This window comes from Brassica napus, chromosome A4 (genome assembly GCF_020379485.1).
Source record: "Brassica napus cultivar Da-Ae chromosome A4, Da-Ae, whole genome shotgun sequence".
Classification (NCBI taxonomy): Eukaryota; Viridiplantae; Streptophyta; class Magnoliopsida; order Brassicales; family Brassicaceae; genus Brassica; species Brassica napus.
In genome coordinates, this window is record NC_063437.1 from 3,050,401 (window position 1) to 3,077,529 (window position 27,129).

General features: G+C 37.1%; 1 protein-coding gene across 1 annotated transcript; it reads right to left on the reverse strand.

Annotated features, from left to right (window-relative positions):
* Nucleotides 1–21,127: 21,127 nt before the first annotated feature.
* On the reverse strand, nucleotides 21,128–23,415 carry LOC106449207 (G-type lectin S-receptor-like serine/threonine-protein kinase SRK). Its single transcript, XM_048777959.1, has 6 exons — nucleotides 23,131–23,415; nucleotides 22,886–23,034; nucleotides 22,332–22,542; nucleotides 21,996–22,233; nucleotides 21,753–21,903; nucleotides 21,128–21,678 (listed from the first exon to the last, which is right to left on the reverse strand). Exons 1-6 carry the CDS (start codon nucleotides 23,153–23,155, stop codon nucleotides 21,301–21,303), a joined length of 1,152 nt encoding a protein of 383 aa, XP_048633916.1. The 5' UTR covers nucleotides 23,156–23,415; the 3' UTR covers nucleotides 21,128–21,300.
* Between the last annotated feature and the right edge of the window lie 3,714 nt (nucleotides 23,416–27,129).

The window sequence follows — 27,129 nt, forward strand, 5'->3', positions numbered from 1 at the left end:
TAATACTTTGCGGCTGCGTGTTGGTAATTTTGGATTCGGATGAGTGCTCGATCTTGGTGCTCGTTAACGAGGTCGATATCATCTAAGAGCATGACGTTGTTAAGCTCTTCTCGTTTGGGTAGCAATCTTCTTCGAACACCGGAGAACTCTACTTCTGCGGGAATCATGCATTCCGTTCCGTATACCAGAGCAAAAGGCGTTTCTGCCTCGGGGTGGTGCGATGGGACCAGTGGACTCCCTCGAGTTCGTCGGTTACGATCTCGTAAGGAAATCCATGCCTACAGATGATGTTTTTCCATACGAAATTTTCGACTTGGACATCTTTTATACTTGCGTATGAATCTGCCTCCACCCATTTTGAGAAGAAATCGGTAAGGACTAAGAGGAAACGCTTTTGCTTTGAATTGTGAATAGGTCTGATGATGTCCATGGCCCAGCGCATGAAGGGATAGAGCGATGTGATAGAGGAAAGAACTTCGGCTGGTTGTCGGATGTTTGGAGCATGCCTTTGGTATTTTTCGCATTTTCGCGCGAATTTTTCGCAATCTCCGATCATCGTTGGCCAGTAGTATACATGAAGTTTGATTTTCACTGCTAGTGAACTTCCACCGGAATGGTTTCCGCAGGACCCAAAATGTACTTCCTCCATCACTTTTCTCGCCTTCTCTCCTTCCAGACATGTCATGAGTGGTCCGGAGAATCTTCATTTGTAAATTTCGCTGTCGACCGTTAAGTAACGCGCAGCCTGCGTTCGGATTTTGCGGGCCGTCCATTTTTCGGTAGGTAGTTTTCCGTCGGTGATGTAAGCTCAAATCGTTTGCAGCCATGGGGTATCTTAGCCGTAATCGGATTGCTCTGGTTCTGGTCGTATCGCAATTTCTTCATCCTCGTCATCTTGACCCTCAATGAGGTTGACAACGATTGATGGTCTGATACTTGGGTGTTCGATGAACTCGACCGGAATTACCCTTTTAAGACCTGCGTCGGAACTTAACGCCAGGGCCGCGAGAGCATCTGCCTGGACGTTTTCAGAACGGGGAATTCGCGTAAGAGCGAAACAGTCAAATTCTTGGGTTAGATTTTGGACCAGTTTAAGATACGCGTCCATTCTTTCGTCCTGTGCTTCATATTCTCCGCTAAATTGACTTGCTACTAGCTGGGAGTCGCAGTAAGCGTGGATATTGCATATCTTCAAGCCGTGAGCTAAACGCAGCCCTGCGATGAGTCCTTCGTACTCTGCCTCGTTGTTGGAGGCGTGAAATTCCAGCCTGAACGATTGTTCCAGGATCTCTACGGTCGGAGATATGAGGCGGATTCCGATGCCCGATCCTTGCTTGGATGAGGATCCGTCGACGTGAAGGAGCCAGGTGAAATTTGGTTCCTCGTTGGTTACGGTCCCCGTTGGTAGTTCGACCAAGAAGTCTGCGAGCACTTGTGATTTTGCATTCGTTCTCGGCCGGTACTCGATATCGTACTTGCTCAACTCGACTGCCCATTTGGCTAGTCGGCCTGACTGACTCGGGCAGAATCGTCCGTAGGGGGAATGTCGTGAGGATGACGATCGTGTGGGATTGGAAATACGGTCTTAGCTTCGGGCCGATGTTACTACTGCGCATTCTAATTTTTCCATTAGCGGGAACCTGGATTCGGCATCCAGCAAGGTTTTGCTTATATAGAAATTAGGTTTCTGTTCGACGTGTTCTTCCCTGATCAGGACGCCGCTCACAACCGTTGCCGATACTGCGATGTACAAGAACAAAGGTTCCCCTTCCACGGATTTTGCAAGGACTGGAGGAGAATCTAAATATCGTTTCAGCTGTTGGAAAGCGTTTTCGCATTCTTCCAACCTTTCAAACTTTTTATTTCCCCGTAGGATAGCGTAGAAAGACAAGCACTTGTCTGTTGACCATGAAATGAATCGGTTAAGTGCTGCGACTCTACCGGTCAGCCACTGGACTTCCCGCTTATTCATGGTTGAAGCCATCTCGACCAATGCGTTGATCTGTTTCGGATTAGCTTCGATACCACGGTATGTCACTAGGTAACCAAGGAATTCTCCTGATGCTACGACGAATCTGCATTTTGTCGAGTTGAGCTTCATGTCATGAGAATTTAGTTGTGTGAAGCATTCCTCGAGATGTGATACGTGATCTTTTGCTTGGAGGGATTTGACGAGCATATCGTCGATATAAACCTCCATTGTTTTACCGAGTTGTTCGGAGAACATACGGTTCACGAGTCGTTGGTAAGTTGCGCCAGCGTTTTTGAGGCCAAAGGGCATTACCCTGTAACAATAAGTTCCGCGATCAGTAATGAACGCAGTTTTTTCGCGATCGTCGGGATTCATCATAATTTGATTGTAACCCGAGAAGGCATCCATGAAAGACAGAAGTTCGTTTCCCGCCGTTGCTTCGACCGGCCGATCGATGTGCGGTAGAGGGAAACTATCCTTTGGACAGGCTTTGTTAAGATCGGTAAAGTCCACGCAGACTCGCCACTTCCTGTTTTTCTTTTTGACAACTACAGGGTTGGCGAGCTAGTCTGGATATCTCACTTCTGCTATTGACCCGACATTAAGAAATTTTTTGACCTCGTTGTTTACCGCGGAAGCGCGTTCGGGTCCTAGCTTACGTCTTTTTTGTTTGATTGGTTTGAAAGTCGGATCGTTATTCAACTCATGACATGTTATGTTAATGCCGATCCCTGGCATATCCTCCCCAGCCCATGCAAAAGTACTGAGGTTCTTTTTCAGACAGGTTATGAGTTCTGTCCTCAAGGGCTCGCAAAGATTGGCTCCGATCTCGATGCACCATTCTAGGAACGCTTCGTCGAGACACACTGTCACCACAGGTTCACAAGTTGGTTCGCGTTTTTCCTCTAGGGCTGCGATGTTACGGGACTGCCAGAAGAGTTCCGCTAAATCCTGACTTCGCGAGTTTTTGTCAGAGACCTTTTTCTTTACCTTTTTAGGAATGGTTTCGAGGTCTGGTCTTTTTCGTTTTTTTTCTGCGGCGAAACACACCTGCGATACTCTCGGATTTCCCCTTATTACCTCGATTCCGTTAGAAGTTGGGAATTTGAGGCAAAGGTGGTACGTTGATGGGGTTGCGCACATGGAATTCAACCATGGCGCTCCCATGATAACGTTGTAAGTTGCGGGACGGTCTATGACTAGAAACTCTGTGACTCTTGTCACGGTCCCAGCTTTGACTGCGAGATTAATCGATCTGAAGGCTATGGTGGTTTCTCTCGAAAGTCCCAACAGTGGGCTAGGAAGTTTCGTGATTTCGGATGGATCGATCTCCATTTTTCCGAGAATATCTTTGAAGATGATCAACCGAACTTCCAGTGTCGATTAACACCTTGGCGATATCGATGTCGCGAATCGTTAACTCGATAACAAGGAGGTCATTACGAGGTTTGGCATGATCGATCGTTGCTCCCCCTCTGAATGAAATGACGTTCGTGCACGTCGAGTCTTGCATATCGTTTCTGATCGTTGAGTGGCTTTTGCGGGTTAGATTGATCCGTACCCCCCCCCTCCTTCTAGCGCCAAACTGTGGGACCGAAATTCGATTTCCATTTAAATTAGGAAATTAGGAGAACCCTAATTTCCCAGAGGTCTCGGATATCTCCTAATACCACACGCCAAGCAATCAGAACACGAGACAACAACGACAAAATATAAGAAATCGTAAAAAGAGAGCAAAGAGAAGTCTTATTCAAAATTTGCGTATGAGTGTTTACAACAACGTATAAGCTTGGGCTCGAGAGCTGTCGGCGATATTCCTAGTTCTAGCAACCCTAAGACGGCTAAACCTAATTGAGTCGCAGTTCGAAATAAGAAAAACGGAAAGTTACCTAATTGCTCTAAGTGCTAAGTTTGTTGTGTCCAAGTCCTCCCCTCATGCTTCTCGCCTAGGACTCCTTATATACTCCCTCCTAGGTCGGTTTACGCTTTTTTCCTTCTGCCATTAAGCCATCAATGCCTAAAAATAGAGATATTCCATTTTTCCCGATCGTCGTAATTATCTTCAAAATTTCGTATTTATCCACAGAAACTTGACATTTATCTTTCCTTGCGAACCAAGCGTAAACCGTCCTACGGTTTACGGGCTGTTGGTTAAGAAATCGTAAAGTGGGCTTCGAGTCATGTCTTAGGACCCTTTGGCCTGTCTTTTGACTCGAAACGTTTATTACGGCTTCTTTCGATAAGAAACGAACTTTCTGCGGTTTTTACCATAAAGTTCGGTTGATAATTTCAAATGTCGGGAAACATGAAATGGGTTTGCTACGGCCTTTGGGAGATAGCATTAAAGGGTAGACGAGAACGCATGGATCCGTGTCGTATCCAACGTTTCGGGAAAGCTCGATCGCTACGTAGCGACCGAGCGGGACGTGGCTTGATATTGATCGCTACGTAGCGACCGAGGGGGATGCGCGCCCGGTCGCTACGTAGAGACCGAGCTTGGCTTGAGCTCGGTCGCTACGTAGCGACCGAGTGGGACGTGTGTTCGGTCGTTACGTAGCGACCTTATTCAGGTTTTTATCCGATGTCTTGTGTTTTTTCTGCAATGCTCTTCGTAAAAACAAATCTTTTTCGAAAGAGTATTTGTCGTAGAAGTATTCTCACTTTCTTCCTCCGACTTTTGAGTGTTAACTTCGTCACGACCGTTTTTGACCCCAACACATCTTCCTTCTCCTGTTCGGTAGGTTGAGCTTCCTCCGTCTGACCTTCAGTGTTTCGTATTGGCTCCTTGCTCTTTATCTAAAGTAAAATAGCACCCTCAATTCCTTTTTCTCTATTTCCCGTACTGCCATTTGTTTTTTTTTTCTTTTTCCACCATAAGAGTTGCTGTTTCAGACTCGTTATCTTCGGGTGTAGAGTTATTCAAGTTTTTCCTTTGAGTTTGATAATTTGAGTGCGCTGCAGGGGTTTCCAGATTTTCAACTAAGAAGGCTGAAGCAGCATTTATATTTAGGGTTTCAAGCCTCCACATTGCTGCACTTTTACTTGATCCCCCCCCGATGCATCTCCGACTCCCTATCTCTGTTTATTGGCCTCCATTCGCTTCTGCTCTGGGGTGGGGAGCACGAGGGATGCCCCCTATAACTTGGTCTGCTCCATGTCAGTCTGAGGAAGCTGGCGGCTTTGATCAACCTCACTGCGACCCGCTCGTCATAGATCTCGTCATACGAGACCTAGAAGTTGGAAGGGTACTCATCGATACGGAAAGCACGGTCAGTGTAATCTTCCGCGTCACTCTCAATCGAATGAGCATCGAACTCGGGGAAGTAATTCCGACGCCAAAACCACTCACGGGTTTCTCGAGCGAAGTATCAGTGACTCTCAGATCAATCCAGTTGCTAGTCATGGCCAAGGAGATCACGAAAATCGTCAAGTTTACGGTAGTCGATCATCCCGCTATCTACAACGTGATCATGGGAACCCCATGGCTCAACGCCATGCAAGCAGTTCCGTCAACCTACCACTTGGGTCTCAAATTCCCAACTCCAAGCAGAGTCACGGCTATCTAGGGATGTCAAAAACAGTCGCGGCTATGCTTCCTCGTAGAGCACAAGTTAAGGCAAATCGCGACTTCTGCGACAGCAAATCGCAAACGCACGAAGATAGATCAATCTTCGGCCAAAAACGCCCCATGAAAAGACGATTTAACATCGTCTGCCGACGCAAATGCCTCGGACGTTGAAACTCAACACGAGTCCAAAGCCGACGCTACAACTCAACCGAGATACCTGGAAAAGAGCATTGACCCGGCCGCGATCAAGGCGGTCAGCACGGCGACAACCGCCGAGTAAAAAACGCTCGCGGCATGAAACAGAACTATGAGATGGCTTGATCCTCGAAAGGGGTACGTAGGCAGCTCATTGAAAGACAAGTTTAGTTATCCCCCTCTCTAAAAAGGGGGGTTCTAAAAAGGGGGGGGGGAGTGGGTGCGTATACTTGTATACTCCCACATAGGAAAAGGTGCATCATTGTAACCGAGTTTTTAGAAATTCCAAAAACTTTTACTACAATTGCTCATTTTTATCAAAACGCTTACGCTTCAGTTAACCGCAAAACGTTTCAGGACACGCCTAGAAACGTTAAGACTCTTGGCAGCGGCCTCATCCGGCCCAAAATCACAATCATCCTTCAACGCTTAAAGATACACGTATAGTCCTCGAAACAACTGTGAGACGTCGCAAAGTTAAAATTCGAGATGATGCAAACAAATTTTCCGAACGCGACCACCAAAACCTTACACCCCGTTCGTCGATTGGCCCCGACGAACACGCCAACCGTCTTAAACAAACGCAACTCGATCAGTCTTTTGATCTTCAAACGTCCAACGCAAGGACGAAAGTGCGCTACAACAATAATCCGAAATTTTGGTTTAGCACTTCCAGTTGGCTTAAAAATTGTCTCTGAGAAGATGCTCGATTCGTACCATACAAGTCGTATAAGCCGAGAACCGGCTAGTCACCGCACAAACCTTACACCGAAAGTAAACCTAGGTCTTGCCCTAAACCCATCGCATTGGTCTCAAACATCTCAAGACATGATATCTAAATGATACGAGATCTTAAATCATGTCTCTCCGTTCACATCTCAACGTTCCCGAAAATCGTAAGAATAAGTAATTTCCTACGAAAAGTTACGAACGAACCGACAGATTGAACGTCTCATCGGAATTAAATATGAGACGACAACTCATATTTACTTCGAACCTACTTAGGAAAATTCGAAATAAAACATCCATCATATATATAAATCCGCGTAAAGCGGTAGGGATTCAAAGCCACCAACGGCCAGTCCCGGTAAACAATAATACGGCCAAAACAGGCCCATACAATCTCTCTAAATAAAGGCCACATTCGGCCACAAACATAGAACAGATAAACAAACACCTCCCTCTCAATGATCACTCCACCTCTCAAGGTCCAAAGTAAAAGTCCTCGGACAACGAAGCACCAAACGCATCCGCAGAAAGATCCACTTCCTCGCCACCATCGGGAAACCCGGTCGCAACCTCCTCAGTATCAGGGGAAACCGGGATGGAATCCCAGAACCCTTGGATCCTCCCGACGATCGAGGGAATGAGCGTCTCAGCGTGAGCATGTTCGTTCATGCCGCTCTTCATCAAACTCATTTCCTTCTTGAAGGCGTAGTCGTCGGCTCGCATCCTCCAAAGACTTCGGACTGAACCACGACACTCACGGAAATCGCCCACCGAGGTAAAGGCATCCTTGAGGTTCCCATACTCGACTTTGAACTGAGAAGCACGAGTCTTCATCACCTCGGCGATCTCCCTCTTGCCCTTCCTTTCCGCCTTGTGGATAGCCCTCGCATGTTCATGAGCGAGTTGCGCATCTCGCTCCAACATCTCGCCTTGCACGCGAGCAAGATCTCGTTCCGCTTTCTCCGCCTTAAAGCGATAGACCATGGCTTCCCTGTGGCTCGCCTCAATGGCCGTGCCAAGCAAGTTGAGGCCATGCGAAACCAATTAACACATTACAAGCGAAAATAGAAACGCCTAGGCAATCGCCAAAATTTTCAAAAAAAAAAACTAACCCCGTTGATAATACGAGACCCTTCCGCGACGACTTTCGGCCTTCCTGATTCATTTGTAGGCGGAGGAGCATCGAAGCCGGAGGGAAGATCAGCAAAGAAATCATCAAAGTCCAGAATAGGAACCTCGCTAGTACCGCTTCCGTCGCCGTAAGCAAAGTCTGGTTCCCATCCCGGAAGCATAGAATCGTCCGTCTAAAACTCTATGTCACCAAGATCGATATCCTTCCCCTTCGAAGAATTCCACCCCGTCGCAGCAGTGGGGGCAGCGTCAGGACTTTGATCATCGGGCTCAGAGTTGTTCCCCGTTTCCGCAGGACCGGGACACACAAACTTCAACGCCTTCCGAACTCGCTTCAGCGTAAAGGAAGTCCAGAAAAATGGACTATTCCTAAGAAGATCCCTCACTTCAATGATATCCTCGGGGAACGGGGCAAGCGGGTTGATGAAGGGACGATCATTCGGGAACCTCCGGAACAGTGGGATACAACTCTCTTCGACAGATGCAGCGTCTATACGTACAAAGAAGAAAAACATCTTCCACGAGTTGAAGTTGGAGATGAAGCTCCGAGGGACCAGCCTATACTTGTCCTTATCCTTGACGAGCTGTAGCCTCAAAAGTGCTTCAAAGTGATCAACGGAAAGGGAGAGACCATGCTCGTAGCTCAGGATCAGGATTCCAATGAGATGCTGAATGGCAAGGGGATTCAGCTGGCTTATCGCCACCTTGAAACGGTCCAACACTCGGACGACAATTTCGGGAATCGGAAACCACAAGTGACAACGCACTACGAACGCTTCGTAGCAAGTAAAATAACCCTCTGGGGGGCTATTAGTGCGCTCCCCACGATGAGGAACCCGGAATTCCACCGTGTTTGGAATGTGGTAGAACGACCGCATGATCTCGAGGAACTCGACGGTACTTCTGCTTGGAGCCCCTTCCTCGACTGCACGATGGGTCAGGACCGGTAACGACTTCTGTTTGGGAGGAGTGATCGAACCGTATTGCGCAACCCACCATGCCTCATTCTCGGTGGGATCTACCGAGTGAGGCACGAACTCTATCTTAGGAACAAGGAGCTCTTCATGAGCACTTGCGGATGAAGACCCTTTCCTCGAAATCTTTTTCTTACTCGACATTTTATACTCCTCTTTTGGGAAACTAGAAGAAAAGGATAGAGAGAAAGAAAGAAATTTTTCTTAAGGGAAATCTTTGAGGAAACAAGCAAGTGAAAAAATTGTGAAGAAGTTACCTCACTTCTTATAGGCATGAGGAATTACTATTTACTTGCAGATTTTTGGACACAAACTTCGCACAAATACACCAATCTCGTCCGAACTCGCCATACCGCGCATTAGAATCTCGCTGGAAATCCACGATTCTAACGAGCGACGAAGTTAACGTCCAAATCTCCGCAATATATAAGTATGACTCTCCGCAACATAGCTTTTCGACCGAGCTCTTCTGAAACGTCGATACGACACTAGTCCATGCATTCTCGTCTATCCTTCGATGCTATCTCCCGAAGACCCTAGCGAACTCAGTTCATGTTTTCCCCCATTCTAAATCATCGATCAAACTTTGCGGTTAAAACCGCGGAAAGTACGTTCTTTATCGAAAGAAGTCGCAGTAAACGCTTTGAATCGGAAGACGGCCCAAAGGGAGCTAAGACACGACTTGAGGCCCATCCTACGATTTCTTAACCAAAAGCCCGTAAACCGTAGCATGGTTTACGCTTGGCGCGCAAGGAAGGATAAATGTCAAGTTTCCGCGGATAAATATGAAATTTTGAGGATAAATACGAAGATCGGAAAAAATAGAATATCTCCATTTTATACTATGACGGCTTAAGGGCATAAGAGTAAAAGTGTAAACCGACCTTGGAGCGAGTATATAAGGAGTCCTAGGCGAGAGGCATAAAAAGAGAGAACTTTTCAGAGAAAACTTAGCACTTAGAGCAATTTAGGCATATTTCCGTTTTTGTTATTCGAGCTGCGACTCAATTAGGTTATTGCCGTCTTAGGGTTTTAAAACTAGGAATCTTGCCGACAGCTCTCGTAGCCCAGGCTCTTACCTTGTTGTAACGCTCAAACGCGAATTCGGGATAAGATCTACTTTTCTCTCTTTTCGATTTCTTATATTTTATCGTTGTTATTCTCGTGTTCTGATTGCTTGACGTGTGGTATTAGCAGATATCCGGGACCTCTGAGAAATTAGGGTTTTCCTAGTTTCCTTATTTAAACGGAAATCAACAGTGCAAATTTCGGTTCCCACATACCTTAAACTTATGGTTATTTTACTCTCCATTCATAGGAGGATGCTGTGTCTCTATGCCTCTCCTTTGATCTGGCACGAGAGGTATTTTGATTCGGGTGGGATTTCGCCCGATTTTGGGAAATATCTTGTGGACTATTGTGGTCAAGAGAAGGTACTCCGCCTTATAGAAGAAAAGACTATCATCAGCAAAGAAAATGTGTGATACCGAGGGGATAGCGCATGCGACTCGCATCCCCGTTATTTCTCTTGATTCTCTGCATGATTAAGAAGGCTAACGATCCGTGCATAGAATAAATATGAAAGGAGACAGAGGATCTCCTTGACGTAAACCTCTTCATGGGACAATATTTCCCCTTGGTTCTCCATTCATGAGAACTTTGTACTTGACTGAGGTGATAAATCTCATAATCAAGTCAATCCATATCTCTGAAAAACCCATCTTCCGCATGACAGCCTCAATGCATGACCATTACATCCTATCATATGCTTTACTCATATCTGTTTTTATGGCCATTCTCTTAACTCTTCGTGCTGGCTTGGTTCTCAGCGCATGGAACATCTCCTGAGCGATCATGATATTATCTGTGATATGTCTTCCAACAATAAAGGCTGACTGAGTTGAAGATATCTGTTATGGAAGAATCTTCTTTAATATTTGGCATAAGACCTTACATATTATTTTATAGATGACATTGCATAGACTGATAGGTATACACTTTTTCATCTCATTTGGCTTAGTCTTCTTAGGGATTAAGCAGATATTGGTATCATTAATTTAACCCATGCACCATTGTTCCTTCAAAAAGAAACTGATTAACCATACGAGTTAAGTCTTCTTGGACAATATCCCAAAACTTCTGGTAGAATAGGGCTGTCATTCCATCTGGTCATGGGGCTTTTTCTGGGTGCATAGCGAACATCGCTAGTTTAACCTCCCATTAAGTTACTGGTGCTGTAAGATCCTCATTTATTGCTCCAGTAATCGTTGTCGAGACATCTGCTAGCACATGAGCTATATCTTCCTGGCTGGAAGACTCAAATATTTGCCTAAAATAACTAGCAGCAATGGTTACTAGTCCTTCCTCATCCTCCACCACATTTCCATTTTCATCTAGGAGTTGTGTAATCCTATTCCTTGCCCTTCTTTTCTTCACTAACGCATGAAAGTATTTTGAGTACTTATCACCTTCCCTTAACTAGAAAACCCTACTTTTCTGTCTCCAAAACATCTCTTTTCCTTTAAGAGCAGTAGATAGTTCCTTTAGAGCATCTACTATTTCTTCGGAAGTAGCATCTGTAACTGTTTATCTTAACATATTGAGAGCATATTATTCTCTTTTTTTAAAGAAGATCAATACTATTCTCTACAAAAATCGTCATTTTTCCGTCCATCTTCCACTCAGTTTTTTCAAGTTTTTATCAGTTTTAAATTTATAGTTCTAGGTATGATTTTAGAGAATAGAGTAGGTGTTGAGAGATTAAAAGTAGATTAGAGAAGATTAATGGGAGATTTGTAGAGAGATTAGGTAGTAATCATGTTTAAGAGTATTTAAGAATCATCATGAACAAGAGAGAGAGTCTTGAGAGATAACCCCAAACTTCTTTATTATTAATCTGATCAGAGCTTACAATATATATGAGGAGGCAACACTAGGATGAGGGTTTCATAAAGAGGCATTATTACAAGAGAAAATGTTTGCTTTAATTCAAACCATCCAATGAGCTTCTTCATTGTGCATAAAGCTCCTTTTGCTTTATCCAGCTCTTTTCCAGCTCTTCTCCAGCCTGTCACACGCGCCTCTTCTTCCCTTGCAACGGTCTGATGCCTTAGCAAAGGGAATAAGGCTTCTCTTTTTCATCCAAAGTTACCCGGGTAACTAGTATAACTAGTATACTAAGATAACTAGGGTAACTTTAGTTTAACCTTTGGAAGTTACTCGGGTAACTAGTATTACTATGCCATGTACGGCCTCTTCATCATACTCAACTCCTCATGTATTTCTCTTCTCATATATTGATCTCATCTCAACACTAGGCTATTTTATTTATGAACAAAAATCAACAAGAATCAAGCTTTTTTCTTATGAATCATGATTGTATTTTTATTATGTAGGATTTTGAAGGAAACTGTGGTATCCTAGTCACACAAATCAGATATAAACATTTCTCTAAAGGTAATATTTTTCTTTTGTTCTTCTTCTATTGTAATTATTTTTTCCGTGTATAGTCCTCGTCTTCCACGTCAGACTGCTGAAAAACGTTTGGTGTTCCAGAATCTTTTGCAAGTGTAGAATGTCAGTACTTTGGCAACTGCTTCAGAATGACCAAGACACACTAAATCTTTTCTCTCTCTAGCAACTAGCCTCTCTGTCTCTGTCGAATACAGAGGACCCCAAGAAGAATTTTTTAATTTGTTCTTAATGTTTTTCTCTATGAATCCATCTTCTTCTTTTTTCCTGTTTTTATTGTTCTTCCGATTCTATCACCAGCATAAATTTTTTTTTAATGAAAAGTGTTTTAATTTATTTACGCATGTAAATTTAATCAAATATACAAATGAAAAATTAAACCAATTATTTTAAATTGCAAAATTCTTAATTTATAAATTAATATTAATTTACGTCAATTATTGATAAATGATGTAAAAATCAATTATTTAAATTAATACTAAACTAACATCATTTACAAAACAAATGTTAATGTTAATATCATTTTTCATAATTGAAACATAGAGACATCACTTATAGTAACTGATGTGAATATTTGATATATTTTCATCATTTAGTAATAAAATAATATATTTTATTTTCATCACCACTTTCCGAGTCACTTATTTAAGTGATGCAAATTTATTTTACATCATTTATAAATAATGTAAATAATGTTCTATTCCACCAAAATATTATACAAAACTAACTCTATCTCAACTCCTAAAATATAGATACTAAACCTTATCTAAGTCCCACTCTAACCCCTAAATACTAAACCCTAATCAGTAAACCCTAAACCCAAATATAAACTATAAAACCAAATATAAACCCTAAACCAAAACAGAATGAAACAAAATAAACAGCATAGTATATATTGGTGAATTATGAAATGTCTATGACTGCATGGAAGAAGTTAAAGCTGACCCTAACCATACCCCCTCTCATTCTAAATTGTGAACCCTAAACCCTAACTAAACCTCAAACCCAAATATAAATCCTAAACTCAAATATCAAAATCTAAAAAATACATAATACATAATATTATATAATACTAAATTATATTATGTAATATTAAATTATACAATGTAGATCATAGTACGATTTTTACATGTTCAAAAATATGTAACGATAATGAAAACTTAAAAAATTACAAGCAATATTTCTAAATAAAAAGAACTCTCTTTAGTAATCGTCAAATGGAATGGAACATGATAAAATAGTATAGTAACATAATATATTTCATTACATTATATGAATAGAAAAAACATAATACATATTGTTTTGCATATATATTATATATGCATATAATAGAATAGACCATAATAAACAAAAATTATTCATCTTCTCCGATCAAATTTGGGTCATTCACAGTGAAAAAAGATAAGTGTATTTGACGATATCAGTGGAGATAGTACATGTAACCACATTGGAGAGAAGAATTTTGTTGTTGATACAGCAGTAGATGGAAGAGAAGAACATACGGTCGTAGAAATTAGGAGAAGAAGGGAAACCGTGGCAGAAATGAAAACGGTGGTGACGATGAAGTAATCGATCATGGTGATGGCGCCGATTGTATAGATGGAGGTGATCGCAACTACAAGATTCTCATCGCTCGCCACATGAGTCTTTAAAGCTCTATTATTCATCACAACCCTTCACCATCAACATAGACAATTTCATCAACAATCCCACAAATTTGAGAAGAAACTGATTCATCTTCCCCAAATTATAAAATTAGTTGCAGAGGGTGAGTGAATATTTAAGGGCCACAAATTAATTTTGCAAGTAATAATCATTAATGTAGATTATTATTATTTTGGAGGTTGTTCCAGTTGCGTACAAGGGCAAATGGACATTATTACATAAAAGACACGGAGTATATCGGTATAATAGGAAAATTGGTTAGCGGGTGAATTATAATTCTTTTAGAAGTCATACGGTGCAATTTCCATAAATATTACATCCTATTAAATTAAGCTTTTCCACGTCTCAGATTCTTAATTGAATTGAAAGGTTCCCTATCAAACTGGTCTTAACCAACATAATTCAAATCCATGAGGTATACTGGCAACTTGATAGCCAAAACATACCATGAATATATATAATTCACACATCCACGTTAATTTGGGGAAATATGGGACAATTTTAAATTTTTGGACAAAATTGGAAACAATCAATACATTGGGGAAAATTAAGGAAAGTGGGAAAATGGAGGCAAAATATGTTTTTTTTTGTTTGGTCATTAACATGGTCTTTCTCCTACCTTCCGTTAAAGATCGAGTGCAAAATGTAATTTTGTGATTTTAGTGAGAAAAATTATTTATGTTTGACCAAAAATGTGATTTCATGACTTTTGCAGGAAAAAATAATTTTCGGGTATGTGGGGGGGGGGGGGGGGGGGGGGGGGTGAAGTAATTTTGTAGTTTTAGTGGGAAAAACGATTTTGTGAATTTGACGAGGAGAGTGATATTGTGGGTTCTTAGCAGGAGAAATATAATTATACAATTTTGGTGGAAAACTGATTTTATGGTTTTGGTGAGAAAAATTTGATTATGTAGGTTTGACGAGAAAATGTAATTATGCGGTTTTGGTAGGAAAGTGTGATTTTGAATTGCAAAAACATTTGATTCCAACTTTTTGGTAGAAAAAATGATTTTGTGGTTTTGGCGGGAAAATAAGATTCAGTGGTTTTGGCAAGAAACAATTACTTTGCGGTTTGGTGGGAAAAACTATTTTTTCGGTCTTGGCAAAAAACACTATTTTGACTGAAAATGTAATTTTCAATTTTAGCAAGAAAATATGATTCTGTAATTTTGGCGAGAAAATATGATTTTGGGTTTTGGCACAAAATATGGTTTTGCGGTTTTCAGCGAAAAAATGATTTTTCAAATTTTGGCGGAAATTTGCGGGTTTTGCCAGAAATGTGATTCCGTAATTTTGTTGGGAAAAAATGAGTTTGGGCTTTTGGTCTTTAAATGTAGCTCCATGATTTTTGCACTAAATGTGATTTACCAGCTTGGTGAAAAAATGATTTTACGCTTTCGTAGGAAAAAAATGATTTTGTGATTTTTCGTTATTACAGGAAAATCCTCACAAACACACTCACTAGATTAAGTTACACGATAACTATTCAATACAGTTCTAGAGATACGATATGGAAATAAAAGAAACAACTTTTAGCTCTAGGAAGAAGGAGACACCTGATTCAGCCATTGAAATGAATCAGAGATATGAGAAGCAAAAGAGACAGATCTGGGATACGCCTTAGGGATGACAATTGGTTTTAAGAATCTAGGTACTCGACGAGAATTCTTAAGGAATTTCATAGCTAGTGATTTACAGATTTATAAAGTCAATAGCCTAGAAAAAGAAAACAGAACAATATTTCAGTAAGAAAAAGATAAGTAGATGATAAGATCAAAAAGAAATAGATCCTACCAGTTATACTTTTGTTATGTTTCTTTAGTAAAAAATGAGATAAGTTAAAGAATGTGTTTTAGAAGTTGAAAGTGTCGTATAGTGTTATTAAGCTTGATAAAGTCATTTCAAATGTAAATCAGTCAGATTAAATGAGCCATATATCATGTATCCAAACATTTGTATTGTTTTCCATTCTTTGATCATTTGAAAACCCTACTTCAACCCTGCAAGATTGGAGAACAATGCCAAAACAAGAATGGTTTCTTCAGTTTCTATTTGATCTCCTTTTGTGCCAAAGTTATTTAAGCTTTGATCTCGTAATCCAATGATGTTTTCAACGGAAGCATCTTTTGATCCATTATCCTTTAATAATGTCATGCAAAACCTAAAAATAACGTTTCCTGTCGCAAAATCACTATTTCAAAAAATCACAATTTCACGTGAAAACCGTCAAATCACATTTTTCCCCAAAATCTCGATTTTTTTTTGGTTATGGCACAAAAACTAAATGTCACGGTTTTGATGGAAACACACAATATTATGGTTCTAATGGTAATTTTTCGATTTTTACGAGGAAATGTGATTTTATGATTTTGGCACAAAAACATGATTTTGTGGTTTTGGCAAAAAAATGTAATTTTGCGGTTTTGAAGAAAAATTTTCAATTTATGGGTTTGATGGAAATTTTGATTTTCGTTTGCAAAACAAACATTTCGAGGATTTGACGAGAGAACACGATTTTGCGATTTTGGCAAAAAAAAATGTAATTATGTTGTTTTGGCAGAAAATATGATTTATCGTTTTTGAGGGAAAACATAATATTGTCGTTTGGACAGAAATTATAATTTGGCAATTTCTATTGGAAAATGTGAGGGTTTGACATGAACTCATGATTTTTCCATTTTGGCGAGAAAAGATGATTTTGTGGTTTTAACAAAAAACATAATTTTGTGGTTTTGACAAAAAATGTGATTTTGCGGTTTTGACCAAAAGAAGGTGATTTTACGGTTTTAACAGAAATTTTTAGTTTTCGTTTTAATAGAAAACATGATTATCCAATTTTAGCAGGAAAACATATGTGGTTTGAAGGAATATCATGATTTTGCAATTTTTTGGGAAATTGTGAATTTGGTTTTGGCAGAAAATGTGATTTAGTGGTTTCGATGGAAGAACTTGATTTAGCGATTTTGATGGAAGAATTTTATTTAGCTATTTCTATATGGAAAAGCAATGTTATGGTTTTAGTGGGAAAACCAAATGTTGCGGTGTAAGTTGGAAAATTTGATTCTTTTTATTTGGCGAAAAAAAATTTTGTGGTTTTGGCTTAAAACATGATTTTGCGTTTTTTTTTTGTCATCAAACATAAAGACTCATACTGACTCTGTGAACCAAACTGGTAGCTCTGCATCCATGTGAACAACGAAAGACGATTATTTTCTGGCACCCTGTGCTAGACTATCCACCTTTTGATTCTCCGTTCGGGGTACATGAATGATCTCTGAGCTGAGGAAACATGTCTTCAACATCTTTATATCATCCAGATAACTTTCAGACGCCGACCACTCTTCTGGTTCTGAAACCATCTTCACCAATTGAGAACAATCTGTAGCAAATGTAACCTGATATTGATGTAAATTCCTCATACACTCTATCGCTCATATTAACGCTTCCATCTCCGAATGGAGGGGTGAAAGACTTTTCCGAATATTCCTTGCACCCAGCAAACCATCGAATCCCTCAAGAAATACTATACCAACCCTGACCTGAATAATGCTCTTTATCTTTCCACGAACCATCTATAAAGCACCAGCGACCTGCCCTCTTTGGATAGTGCCTAACCTCAACTTGTTATGATGCCTGCTGAATATTCTTCACCTGAGCCTCAGCCCAAAGTTTTGATTCGGTCTCCATAAGATTAAGTGTATCTCGTGGGTCCATATCCAAATTACTAAAAACTTTATTATTCCTACATTTCCAAATGTACCATAATATCCATGCAAAATGATGATCTTCCATCTCCGGGATAACCCTCCAGAAAAGATGATCCAAATTTGTGAAGAGAGAACTAGTAGGGAAAAGATCTAGGTTTGACAGTATCTTTGACAACGCCCAAACTTGACGCGCAGGAGGACATTCAAAAAATACATGATTTATTGATTCATCATCAGCTCCACATCAAGCACAACATATATCTCCTTGTATTCCTCTAGCTTGCAAATTCTTTTTCACAGCCATACACGCTGATACCATTTGCCATAGAAAATGATTTATTTTCGGAGGGCATCTCACCTTCCAACAAAACGTTTTTAAAATATCCACCGTAGGACCATAGACTTCTGGTGGTTTTTCCTTATCCGGATAGACCCATTCTAGCTGGTATCCTGATTTAACCGAGTATTTCCCATTAGTTGTGAAATGCCATCCATCCCTATCCACCATTTGGTTTCTACTCAGAAGTATACTTTCAATTATTTTAGCATCCTGGGGGTCCACCAGAGCCCGAATTGTTTGTGTATTCCAACTCGTGAAACTGGATCAATGAAAACGTAATTTTGGTGAAACGTAATATTCATAATCCATTAATTTTGCAGTTTTGACGAGAAAACTTAATTTTGTGTTTTTGATGAGAAAACGTAATTTTGCAGTTTTGATTAGAAAACTTAATTTTTCAGTGTTAACAGAAAATGATGTTTTGTGATTTGACGTAAAAACTTGAATTGCGGTTTTGATGGAAAAACCAATTTGGTTGTTTTAGTGGGAAAATCCGATTTAGCAGATTTAACGAGAAAACCTAATTTTGCATTTTTTGTGATTTTGGCGAGAAAAAATTGTGATTAATGAGAGATTTTGTAATTTGATTACATATTTGTTAGATTTTAATATTGTAGGTTGAGTTGGTCACTAACTCACTATAGTTAAGAGGAAAGTAAACTTGTGTTAATTGTGGAAAATGTTCTAAGATATAAGTAGTACGTATAAAAGTGATCTAGAGTGAAAATCTTTTTTTACTAGTATTATATAAATAATAAAAGAAAATAATAACTATATCATTTACTATTATTCTTTAACGTTTGCTTTTGTAGATTATCTAAAAATAATATTCATAATCCACTAACTAAATGAAGTAACTGTCTCAGTACCTCGTCACATTAAATACATCACCAAGTTAGTTTAAAAAATATGTTTTGCTTGATCTCTTCAAAGGTAGGTATGCAGCCTATTATATAGGACAGCTCAAAGTACATTTATGATACCTAACGATCGGTTCTTAGAATATCCCTTTATTATTAAAGGAGGAGCATTATTAGAGACTAACCTTAAGCTCATGTGTTAATAACAAGAATGTCATTTTCTAGGTGGCAACACCATATTCACTCTCACCCTCTCTAATTAATTATCCTCTCTTTACTAGACTTATTACATTTTTTGCCATTATTCATTAATTGTAACTTAACATAATGTTATATTCACATTTACATAACATGTTTGTTAGTGTGTATGCAATGTGATCTCTAACTTTGTTTACACTCAATTTGTTTTATTGGTCCAAACAAAACCAATGCATCATGGTTTAGTTGCATTACAAACCACGATTTTGTTTAATCGACGTGATTTTATTTATATTTTTTAAAATGATATTTTATAAGCACAAAATTTATTCGACAATTTTAATAATAAAAAAAAAATCATTTCTACTGAAGAACAATTTACAAAAGTTAGCCAATGGAACAAAAATGGTTTTCTTTAGAAATGAAAAATGTGTTTTCTATGAAATTTGAATCATAAATTCTACTTTTACTTTAATATTAAAAAACTATATCTGTTAAGAAGATTTTTTTAAACTTATTATATAATGTTTAGAAGCGAAAATATGTTTTCTATGATATCAGAATCACACATATGGTTTTTTACTTTAATATTGAAAAAACCATATATGTTAAGAAGATTTTACTTAAACCACATCTTTAGACGCGAAAATGTGTTTTCTATGATATTTGAATCACAAAATCTATTTTTTAATTTAATATTGAAAAAACCATATATGTTAAGAGAATTTTATTCAAATTAATATATTTTGCTCAGAAGATTTTATTTAAACTTAATATATAATATTTACACCGTTAAATATGAAATACTGAAGAATACATCTTCAAAAGTTATAAAGAGGAGAACCCCGTATATAATATGTATGAATCAGAGCAAATTTTAAAGTTCATATAGTTCATATAGTTCTCATGGTCCAAGATTTGTTTTATGCAGGTAATTTTAAGCTGTCCACTGTACATTGGGTGTTTAAATTACGCTAGATACATTTTTCCTAAAATGGTATAAAATACAATGCACTTCATAATAATGTCATTTCCTCTTGAACCCTATCAAGAATGCCTTCCAAGCGCTCTGCAATTATAGCATTTATTCCCGCTCTCTGAACATTTCAAAAATAGATTATACATTGTCAATTAGCATTATTTGTGTGCAAATGAGTGATCTTCATTTTTTTTTGAAACACAAGGAATGATCTTCATAATATTCAAAATTAGGAATGATGACACATATTCCTGTTTTAAACGTACTCATTAATGTAATTGATTTTGGTAATAGAAAATTACTGTCGAATTAGAAATGTTTTGAGCTAAATATAACACTAATTCCTATTTTAAACGTACTCATTAATATTATACGATTTTTAATGGAAAATTACAGTCAAACCCGAATCATACATTCATTTATTCATCGACATTGATTGAGTTTTAATTTATTTGCGTTGACCAATATATGTAATTGTTTTTATTATAGACTAATAGTCCATCGAATCCGACGTGAATTTGAATTACGAACATACTTATGGCATTCATGGCAGACCTTCTCAATACATCCTCACCATATTATTTTCTTATATTTTGTTTCTTTCATATATTATTACTCTATTACTTATCCTATGTTTTATTTTATATTTATAATTTATTTATGAAAACAATAATTATATTGCCACTATCGCCAATGTTTTGTTTAACTTTACTTCATAATTTATTTTATATAAGCTTTTTTTACTCCTAGAAATTCACTTCTAGGACATATACTTCAAAGTAACAAAACAAATATACAAGTTTAAAAAACAAACTGAAGCTTAATTTATATAGACATACACAATTTCGTGAAATCTTTTACTATATAAAATATAATATTTCTTTCTATGATTTTTATTTTTCTAATACCTATATATTTAAAGTGATAAACTATAAGTCTCTTAACTCCGCGCAGGGCGCGGGTTATCACCTAGTTAGCTCATTATTAGACGAGGAAGTGGAAACTTCCATTGTAAAACTTACCAATAATATTACCGTACACAGTGCCGGTCCTAGGATTATATAGGCCGGAAGCAAATTAATTTTTTGGGCCTGTAAATTGGCTCATTTAAAAGAAATAAGGAAATAAAAATAATTAAGTGTTGAGGAAGAATCGAAGACATAACCTCTCCCGTGTGTGGCAGCAACTTTGACCAACTAACCTAGTGGACAATCCTGGAAAATGTGGCTGAATATTTATTAATTATTAGGTGGCCGGAAGCGTATGCTTCCTTGGCTTACCTTCAAGGCCGGCTCTGACCGTACAGAACTTCACTCAAATAGACAAGTCAGATCCGTATCCAACAAAATACATACATGATGTTTATTGATATAAGGAAAAGTAAAACATTTCAACTTTAGCTAGGTTCTATAGTTGACTGATATTTGCTGGTTGGCCGTATGGTCGACGTAGACGTAGAACCGATCTCAAAAGTACTGTTCGTAGTGTCATAGTTAAAATAAACGGGAGGTTTAGGCCGAGGAAGCTCTGTTGAACTTTCTTACATTACCACAAGGGAGGACATTGTAGGTATGTCTCGTGGAATATTCTGTACGCACAAGGGAGGACATTGTTGTCGACATAGATGTAGAACCGATCTCAAAAGTACTGTATGTAGTGTCACTGTTAAAATAAACGGGAGGTTTAGGACGAGGAAGTTCGGTTGAACTTTCAAACATTACCACAAGGGAGGACATTGTAGGTCTGTCTTGTGGAATATTTTGAATGCATAACAGACCAATTTGGGTATATCGAACGATCTGAATCATTGTTAACGGTGAAGATGATGAATCCATAATGGATGGATCAACTACCTCAAGCAAGCTTTCTTCTTCCCAGTTCCTCCACATCTGCTTATAAAATGGTTTTTAGTAATGTTACTTGGGAAAGAAACATAAATGAAACCAATGATAGAATTACTTACGCATGTGAGGAGACTAGTCTCTCCCTTAGAGTTGGTGAACTTATAGTTCGCCTTGCCGCTTATTATTTCAAGAATCACAACTCCAAAACTAAAGACATCAGTTTTTTTTGTGAATATCTTGTCAGACCAGCACTCGGGAGCTATGTATCCCCTGAGTAAACCGAAAAATAAGATGATCAGTTATTGAAAGAGTTTTTATCCACTTGTTGAGAAATGAATGTACAATTATGTTGAAAAACTTACCGGGTTCCAGCTACCTTATTCGTGTTGGTTTGGATATGGTCTCTACTAACTAGTCGAGAAATCCCAAAATCCGATATTTTGGGATTCATATCTTTATCAAGCAAGATGTTGCTTACTTTCAAATCTCGGTGGATGATCGTTACACATGAATCGTGGTGGAGATACGTCATTCCTCTTGCGATTCCTTTAATTATTTTATGTCTTATTTTCCAACTTAGCTTAGAGCTTTCGGTACTTCCTACAAATTGAACACATATTCGACTGAATTAGCTTCGGTCTGACCTCTAGACAGAAGAAGTTTTACCAAAACAAAAATTGAAAGAAAAATATACCAACCAAAGATATACAAATCAAGGCTTCGATTTGCGTGGTACTCGAACACCAATATGTGCTCGTCACTGTGGAAACAATACCCAAGTAGACTAATAACATTGAAGTGCTGAAGTTCTGAAATTAAATTCACCTCGTTCAAGAACTGAGAGGTTCCCGAATCTGACATTCTGGTCAGTCTCTTCACAGCGATATCTGTCCCCTCAACTAATTTTCCCTGCACACTCCAAAAAGTACAACATATTGTATTAGATTATGCATGATAAAAAGACACATGACCGAAACTATTGTGTAATTTCTTTTTCTGAACCATAAATTCGGAGCCAAAGTTTGGTGTACCAAGATTGAAACCATAAACTAAGGTAACTGAAGGAAACAACGATATAACTACCACCGCACTACTGGAGAACACACAATAAACGGAAATTACTATTGTGTATTTTTTGATATTTCACATGGGCTTATAAACCCCAACATATTTTAGGTAGATAAATTGTTTTTATAGCTAATAAGAACCAACACGTTAACAAATTTTATTATTTGTTATAATATAGTTGTACCTTGTAAACTGTACCAAATCCACCTTTGCCAAGTATGTTTGAATCACAAAAGTCGTTTGTTGCTTCAGCTATAGTTAGAAACTCTATCCGTTGAACTCGAGCTGCCACAACCTCGTACGAGTCAGTTCTATCTCCGTCGATTAGCAAATCTGTGTTTCTCAGTAAGACAAAACAAAACAAAAACTGGGTAGAACATCAAGAAATTGAATCAGATCAGATAATGAAATAAAGAAAGAAATTGTTACCAGTTGCTCCTGATGGCTTCTGCATTATCTTCCAGCACCACCATAAGATGGTGAAAGCCAGAACACTGCAGATGGCTCCTCCGCCACCAATTATAACCCTTTTGATTGTTCCACTAAACCTTCTAGTTTTGCCTAAAAAAAAACAGAATCAGTATTATTAATTCAGGATCATTCTTATTATCTGCCCTTAGTGTACCCTAGAATATTAAATCTATTGCCACTAGACCTACTTTTAAAAAACTGATTTTTTTATATAAATGTATCTATTTATTTTAAAACTCTTACCACACCATATTTTCTCGACCAAAAACATTTATCACATTCTCTTTCTAAGCATTTTTTATTTTCATCAATTAATTTATCACTAACAAACAAAAATTATGACCACAACAATTTTTAGTTCCAGAACAATGTACATGATGATGATCAAACCAAACTGGAATTTTATAAACACGATGAAGAAAGTTTTATGATTATAATTTTCTGCATTTCCTACATTTCTTTTTTTTTTTGTAACACCTGCATTTCTTACATTTCAAATCTCATTTTTAATTGATATTTCTCTGATATTTTGTTCCAAAATAGAATTTGTTGTATTTCATTTTGAAATTGATTTGTATAATTATCGATGCAGATTAACTGCAAAATTTAAGGTTTATACTCTCAGTATAGATGAACAGCAGGATGTTAGTCTTAAACGCGATAAATGATGAATTGGATTCAGATATTTTAATCATCTAACCTGGGTTTAAGAATGATGAATGACTTTTCAGAAGCCCTTTTTAACAACCAGAAGCCCATTTAACTAATCCACTTAAATTGGATTCAGATAATATAAATTCAGTTCAATAAAAGTAAAATTATCTACTTTATTAAAATGGAGTCTTATTTGAATTCTACCATGACATGTTTTTAATTTTGGGCCTATTAAATATGTTGTGACTAAATATAAAAATATAGACTTTATTAAATTCACTTTCATCTATCACCGTTAGGAGGAGGTTTAATACACATTCACCTAATTATTTGATTAAACATATTACTAAACTTAAAAGTCTACACAAGTTCATATGTCATCGTTAAAAGCTTTGAACGAAAAAGTCATCAACAGTGAAAATCAAAAGCAATTCTCGAGTCGAGATGGATTTAGTCTTAAGATTTTCAATCTAAACAGGAAGTAGGGTTTTTAATCTGGATGTGGGAATATCAATTGGTAACGTTTTCATTGATGGTTCATTATAAATTTTTAGTGCTTGGTCAAGTTTGTATATGTTCTTTTGGGTGGCTTGATGGGTTTATTTTCGTGAAATTTAAAAGCTTTAGGCACGTGAAAACGTGGTGCGTGCTGGTGGTGGGTGTAGGATGAGTCGGAGAGACCTTCAACTTCTGGTTCTAGCTCCTCATCATCCAACGTTCTAGATTAGTACTTTAATAGCTTATGTGTCTCTTCTACGTTATTCTTTGTCAAGGATTGAGTTTTCTTTTTCAAGTTTAAACACAACATCAAATAAAAGACATGGGCTTCAGATGAATTTAAAGTTTATGATAATTTATAGCTGGTAACAACAACCATGTGTTATTGGTTAGTGCTTACTATATATCCAGTGAGAACTCGGTACCAATAATTCAAAAATAGCCAATTAGTTTTTAGTTTATGTTTAATTTGTCATCTTGCTGTAGAGATAGCTTTAGACTATGGCTGTTGCGAAACTAAATGAACTACTGACCTTGGAATATTTATTTGGGATTTGTAGAAGAGACGGCATATACCAACAGGCAACAGCATCTTTAAATACCCAACCCACAATATTTTCTACACTGAACATATTATAAATAAGATTTGTATTGTTAAACAGATTTTTAGTTCAACGTTTTCAGGAATATTTTTATTTTATTCAATTTCCTGTTTTTGCTATTTTTATATGTAGAATATATTAATTACATTCCAACTTTCCCGAAACAGTTTAAGAAAGTTGTTCACTATTTATTCACTTAATTAAGTTTTTAAATAACTAAACTAAAAATAAAATGTCTAACATTGTTATTTGATCCAAACCAAAAACCAAAATAACTAAATTCAAACCATATTCAAATTCAAAAATAACTGAACGATTACTATATTTCTTGAACCAAATACCACATCCGAACCGGAACCAAACAAAAAAAAATCTGGAAACGAACCCAAACTTATAAAATTTTATTAAATCATAATTTTTAATTTAAAAACATAAATTATAAATATAAATAATCTCGCGCATCCGCGCGGGTCAAATTCTAGTTTGTATAAAAATAAAGTACAAACCATGAAAACTTATAATTTTTAGAACTACAAATTATTTAATGTATAAGAAAAAGGTTTCCAAAACTAAAATAATTTCGCATTAGATTATAAAGTTTTTGACTTAATGTAAAATAAAGTTTACTTAAAGTATAACTTTAAAAATATTTTAATCGATTTGTTGACAAATGAATAGTCATAATTGTTAAAAATTATTATGCAGTGATTTAGTTAAGATTTGACATAGGTATTCACTCGGGTATGGTTAGTTTTTTTGTTATCATTTTCTTAGGTTTTGAAAAAAAGTCGCATCAATACTATTAAAATGGAAGGAGTCTTAAAAAATCTACCTATAAAAGTTGTTTGGACTCTTTTATTTAACTCATTATTTTTTGGTATTACCTTAAATTTAGACTAACAATATGTTATCATATATTTCTCTAACAATAATTTATTCAATTCCTTTATTTATTCAAATATCACTCTTAAATCTTAATCATTACTATTACTATATTTACTATTTTGACTTTTAATCATAAAAACATTGAAACTAATGTTTTATATTATCACTTTTATCATATAATATATGATTTAAAGCAAGAGAAGTTACATGATATATATGTGTACATTCTAACTTCCTCTTTCCTTTATAATAACATAATCATATCATATATAAACTTTCCTACTAAAATTTCATATTATATACTAAACTTTTAACCCTCTATAGTTTGATAGATATTTTCATATTTAAAAATGAGTTTTCTAAAAATATTTCATCAACCATGTTTTTGTACAATAACATTAAAAATCTATATCAAAAGGTTGTTGGACCCGAGATAGACGTAATAGGTCCACATATGTTCGGGTATTTAGGATCCTAAGAAAATTCGAAATATCAAAAAAATCTGAAAAATATCTGAAACACGAAAAGTACTTGAAACTCCAAACAAATACCCAAAAAAATTCAAATACCTAAAAATTCAAAATCTTATTAAAAATCTGTCACTAAACTGAAAATACCCAAAAAAAAATTTTAATTTGAAAATTTACCTGAAATCAAAACTATAATCATAAACCAAAAACCTAAAAAAAATATCCATAATGCTGGAAACATATTCGAAATATCCAAATATACCTAATAAACACAACATATTTATGATTGGGTCAAGGGTAGTACCCGGACACAAACAAAGACATGCGGGTCCAAAAAAAAACCCCAATTCTTAACTTCTCTTGACCTGAACTAAAACTATATTTCTGGGTCGGTTCGGTTTGTTTTTTTGATCCGGATATAATTCTCATGCCTAAAACAAATTTACGTAAAAGTGTACATATAAAATATCAAATAAACTAATTCATAGATTATATAACTGTTAGAAATTATATTTTCGATATAATAAAACTTTGTATTATAATATAATCCAAAAAATCCGCGCTTTCCAAGCGCGGGTCAAAATCTAGTTCTTGTATTATAAAAACTGGATCATGTTTTCATGGATCCTGGTGAATATAGTTTTAATGAAAAAAGCAAAATTTTCCGAATACTTATTTGGTTTTGGTGCGGAGCGGAGCGGGTTCATTATCAATTTCGGATATGGCAATTAAGTTCTATTCAAAGATATATAATCTAAGTCTAATTGGTTCGAGACCCCGACTTTTGAGTCGGTTCCATGTCAGTTTTTCTATGCGGACATTATTAACTAATTACATTAATAACAACA